General features: G+C 46.2%; 1 protein-coding gene across 1 annotated transcript in view; it reads left to right on the plus strand.

The window, feature by feature from the left end:
• ANKS6 (ankyrin repeat and sterile alpha motif domain containing 6) overlaps positions 1-5,719 on the plus strand; it is a 42,994-nt gene that overhangs the window by 14,645 nt on the left and 22,630 nt on the right. Inside the window, exon 11 of the mRNA XM_077756058.1 lies at positions 384-553. Coding sequence (XP_077612184.1) covers positions 384-553 — 170 coding nt within the window. The remainder of the gene's footprint in view (positions 1-383; positions 554-5,719) is intronic.

Here is a 5,719-nt window from a genome sequence, read left to right on the forward strand (position 1 = left end):
GGGGGGGGGGGGGGCCCGCGGGGTGGGCAGGCCAGGCTGTGCAGCTGCTGGAAGGGGCGTGGGGGGCCGCAGGAGCCCGGCAGGGCGTCTGTGCCTGTCGGAGGCCTCACAAGCCGGCTGTGGCAGGGGAAAGCGGGGACAGGCTGATGGCGCCCGCGCTGCCCCTTCCAACACCTCCTGCCGTGGTGCCTTTGGAGTGTGATGACCACCGCGCCTGGCCACCTCCGGGTTCCACGGTCCGCCCTGAGCCACAGCCACAAGGGCTCTGGAGGAGCCTGGGGAACGCTTCCCCAGCTCAGCGAGGTCAGCCCACCAAGTCCGCTCTCCTCTCATTGCTGTGCCCTGGGCCCCTGAGGCAGCCACGTCTATTCCTCTCTCCTCAGGTGGCAGCATAGACAGTGTCCTGTCACAAATTGCTGCCCAGAGGAAGAAGGCAGCCGGACTATCCGAGCAGAAGCCCAGCCAGCGGTCAAGTCCTGTCGGGCCAGCGCCAGGGTCCGGCTCGTCCGAGCTCCCGGTGTCCCCTGCAGGCGGCGGCGGTCCCGGTGGCAAGGTGCTTGTTCTGTTTCTGTCTCCTGTTACACTCACGTTCTGTCCTAACGTGGCCCACGTGCTGGGGAGCACAGGCAGTGCCACAGTCGTGGGACGGCCCTGAAGACCGGTCCCTTCAGCTGGCTGCTCCCGGGCTTCCTGAGAAGGGCTGGATCGTGCAGGAGGTTGCCGGGATCACACCCTGTGCCCTCGACCTCCTGTACACGTGCGTTTACCTCCCCCCTGACCTGCAGGGCACCTCCAGGTCCTCCTTCAGCCTCGCGTGGCTCATTGCTTAGTGCGATGAGGTGTGCGGTGTGGGATCGGGAGCAGACTGCAGGGGGTCGGGTCTCAGCCCCGAACTTTAGCCTTTCGAGGGGGGCCCAGCACCTGGGGAGCCTGTACACGTCAGCTGTAGTATCTATGGTCCTGCCTTCCTCATTCACTGTGCACATCTTCAGGGCGTCTGCTTTGTGCCCAGCACTGCACCGGTGGTTTGGTGACCTTCTCAGTGTTGCTGCGGACCCAGGCAGTTTGACTCGCTGTGCTAGGGGCTGCCGTGGAGGAGGATACTGTGGCTGCAGACGGGGGCTGCTACCCAAGCCTGAGGGTATCAGTGACATCCGGTGGGGATCTGAGGGATGGGAAGCGGGTGAAGGGGCAGGGCCGGGGTAGGGAGTGACACTGTACCAGGGTCAGGGAGTAGCCCGTGCGGCAATCCACAGGGGAAGAGCCGCAGTCCTGCTGGTGGACAGGACGGAGTTGGAGCCTCCCCTCTCTGCCCTGGCACCTTCCTCCACTCATGCAGCCCAAGAGCAGTCACCCCGTTGTCAATATCTCTATGAGTTTGCAAGGGACAGGGCCCTCAGTGTCTCTCTGCAGTGCGAAGTCTTCTGGTGTCCTTAGAATCCGCCCCTTCTAGCTCTGCAGCCCCTCCACCTGGACTGATTGCTGGAATGAGCCCCCCACCCCCACCAAGTATGGGTTCCTGACAGTATAAATTGGCCCCTCCTTCAGGTGCTCCCCCTCCATCGGTGCAGCGCAGCCCATCTCCTCCCCTGAGAGGACCCCATGGCCAGGGGACTATCCCATTCTAAATATTTTTTAAATGGTTTGAGCTTTTTCCCTGAGAAAAGTTAGATCACCCAAAAGCCTCACCCCTGGGCCCTTGCCCAGAAGTGCCTCCGGAGACTGATATTTTAAAGGATGTATAAGCAACAGTCTTTATTTTTTGCCCACCACTGTCAGTTACGTAACCTTTTGTTATTCAAAGTCCCTCTTGCAATCAGACATACATAATTAGGTTCCTTTTACAATATAGCTCCAGAAAAAGTTTCTCTCCCTGTGCGTTAGCATATTTTCCATTAAATCAAAAATTACTCGTGTAAAAGGATCTATGTAATTAAGTTCCTTTTAGAATTCAGCTCTAGAAAAAATGTTTATGCTGATACTTGAGTACATTTTCTTTCCTCAGATAATAAGACTTCTATAATTCTTACATTTCTCCTTTTCCCTTTGCTGCTAGGAAACTCAGAGCTACTAATTAAAGTAAGTCTTCTGGTCTGAGCTTTGATACAGTTTTCCTCTTCTCTGCTGTTTAAATTTTTCTATTTCTATTTTTGATGATCTTACTAGATGTGTTAGATATTATTAGCTTTCTTTAACTGGTGTTCAAAATAGGTAGGCATCTAAGTTTTAAGTTATATTAACTGTCCTCTCCCTTGGATGCACTTATTGTATATAATCTATGTACAGGTGTATTCCAATGAAAGGAGACTGTGTCAAAACACATTCAGGAAGCAAACTGGAGGAACAATCCAGTTCACTAGCACCTGATATTCTTAACAATATGCTGTAACCTTGGGGAGCTGTCTAAAAATTCAGGTTTCTGAATTTTCCAGCATAACTGGATGAGACTCTGCAAGACAGGATCTGAGAACTCTGATTTTCCCCTGAGAGAGTATTGTAACCAGCCCAGCCCAGGGCTCTTAGAAACCACTGCCCTAAATCACAGGCTACAAGGAGGGGGCATCTGTCAAAGGCTCCAGCAGCAAAATGGAGACATGGAATGTTTTTCAAAGACTCTCTGAGGAAGAATTAGAAACTAATACTCAAAATAGGAGCCTACTAAATCTGGTTTTCGTATTTTGCTTAAAACAAGCCCCACCGTAATGGTAGAATATTCACAAGGCATGGCTTCCAGCATGTTCACGAATCAGCCTGAAGCAACCTGAGGAGCCACAGAATTGGGGGAGTCAGAGTGTGTGTCAGTGCTTCCCAGACCTGTGGAAGCCCAAGTCCCACTGAGTATGTCAAACTCTCTAGTCTCGCCCTAAAGCTTAGTGGTTTAAAACAAAAAGCATTTCTTTAGCTCGTGAACTTGTGGGTTGGCAGTTTCCTCTGAACTTAGCTCTCCAGTCCTTCTGGTCTGGAGGGATCACTTACACATTTGGCTGTTGACTGGAGTGACCAGGATGACTGGGTCATGCATGTCCACAACAAGCTTAGATATATCCTCATGGCAGCAGCCGGAGGCATGAGTTGAAAGCCAGTCAGGTTGTTGAAGCAAGTCAGCATGCCCACCGCAGAAGAACAAACACACAGAATTACATGGCAAAGGCTATGAGTCCAGAGGGGAGTGGAGAAGACAGCATTAACACAGTCTGCTACACTGGGAACATAGGGAACTGTTCAAGTATTTTATTGGAGCATCTCAAATAATCATATTTATCTGCCCCTCCCCACAATAATGCTGTCCACTAGGTCTTTGCTTTGGCTGGGATAGATCTGTATAGTAGAGATATACTGATTATTTCCTGCCTAATCAGAAGCTTTATCATTGAATGTCTTTCTTTATAAAAAGGCAGAAGGAGGAATTAATTAGCAATATAGGCAGCTAATTGGTAAAGTCTTTCAAAATCTAAAAGAGGGACTTCTTGTTCCACTCTGAGGTGTAGTTAGGAGGAGCATTAAGGCTTAGCAGAAGGAGAGGTATACCCACTTCCAGGCATTAAAACTATTTATCTTAGTCTCTGCTATCCTAGTCAAGATGTCCCATTTTACCAAAAATTATAAGACCTGCAAAAAAACTGCACACCCAAGGAACAAAGCTGTCATGAGAATCTGACTTAGATATGACACAGGTGTTGGAATTACATGACTGTGAATTTGAAAGAACTATAATTGTTAAAGGCTCTGATGTAAAATTTGAAAGTTCAAGGTCATATGAGTAACTATTTTAGCAGTAGATAGAAACTCTAAGAAAGAATCAAAGGAAACTCTAGAAATACAAAACTTGTAACAGAGAAAAGGAATGTCTTTGATGGGCTCCTTTGTACCCTTGACACAGCCAAGGAAAGAATCCATGAAGTTGAAGATTGGCTAATAGGAATCACCCAAACTGAAACACAAAGGAAAAAATAAGTTAAAACAAAAATAACAACAACAAAAACAGTTGTAGAATTATATCAAATGTTCTCACATACAGCTAATAAGTATCTCTGAAAAGCAAGTAAGAGAATGGTAGGACAGAAGGAATATCTTAATGCCTGAAAATTTCTGCAAATTAATGATAGATGCCAAATCACAGATCCAAGAAGTTCAGAAAACACTGTAGAAAAATAAAAGAATACACCTAGCCACATCCTATTTAAACTACCAAATAACTCTCAAAACTCAATAAGAAAACATTTAAAAATAGGCAAAATATCTGGATACTTACTCAAAAATATACAAAGGGTAAATAAACATGAAAAAACATTGAACATTAACTACTGGGGAAAATGCAGGTGAAAACCACAGTGAGATAGCACAACACACCTCTTGGACTGACTACAACTTAAACACTTGAAAGAGCCAAGTGCTGAGGAGCTAATGGAGCTTCTGGAACTCCCTCTAGTGCTTATGGCAATGTAATAAAAGTACAGCCACCTTGAAAACGTTTGGCAGTGTTTTATAAAACTAAATACACACTTACCATATGAACTGGTTGTCGCCCTCCTAGGTCTTTACCCAAGTGTATTTTTAAAAACCATTCATGCCCAAATCTGTGCATGTTTATAGCAGTTTGATCCATAATCACGCCAAACTGGAACCATTGCACCAACTGGTGAATGGATAAACTACCTGTGGTGCATCCACGCAGGGGAGTGCCGCTCAGCTATGGCAAGGAACACGCCGTTGATAGTGCAGTAGCTTGAATGGACCTTCAAGGCAACTTGCTGCAGCAGACCCAAAAGTCTACATATTCCATCTGTGTGACATTTTAGAAAACATGAAGACATTAGGATAGAAAGCAGATCAACTATTTCCATGGATTGGGGTGAGATTGAATAGGAAAGGACAGGACAAGGGAATTTAGGGGCTAACAGAGCTGTTCTGTATGGCAACCCCCCCCCCGCATTTATCAAAACCCATTGAAGTATATACAACAGTTATTTCTGCTGTATGCAAATTAAAACAAACAGTATCAACCGGGAGCCCAAAGGGGAATGCAGACTATCACAACAAATCTAACCGTATTACAACTCACATAACCACATGGGAGATGGGGGGAGAAAACTATGCCAAGTGGATCTGGTGAGACAGATAACCATACCGAAGCACTGTGTTCTAGTTGATCAGTTTTTGTTTTTATAGGGATACGGGTTTAATTCTGAAACCACTTTATACATTTTGTTTACATGTGCACTTTGTGTACATACTAGAGTTGAACAAATAAGTAATTATAATCCAGTTTTAACTGTCAGAGATTGAATCAAAGGGGAAATGTTAGAACAAACCCCATGGATATTGGATTGTTCTCAGAGGTATCAGTATGAATTGGTATGAATGCATGGTTGTGTGTGTGTGTGTGTGTGTGTGTGTGTGTGTGTGTACACACACACAGATTTATATAGAAGTAAGTATGGATATGTGTATGCATGGGTTAGTGTACTTTCCTTTGTCCACTGAGAGGACCTAGAATCAGTGACATCCCAGTGGCCACCAACAGCCTAGTACCCAGATTTTGGTTCCTAAATACCACTCTCCAATAAAAGGCACCAGAACCTTGGAGAAGTGGTTTATGCCAGTATTGGGTCAATGAAAATGCAAGATGAGCCTAAAGCATTTTGTGGTGTCAGGAAGTAAGGAGATGCTGTTTTTTTTTTTTTTTTTTTTTTTTTTTTTTTTGGGGGGGAGGGGAAAG

The sequence above is a fragment of the Crocuta crocuta genome, unplaced genomic scaffold (genome assembly GCF_008692635.1).
Source record: "Crocuta crocuta isolate KB4526 unplaced genomic scaffold, BGI_CrCroc_1.0 scaffold431, whole genome shotgun sequence".
Classification (NCBI taxonomy): domain Eukaryota; kingdom Metazoa; phylum Chordata; class Mammalia; order Carnivora; family Hyaenidae; genus Crocuta; species Crocuta crocuta.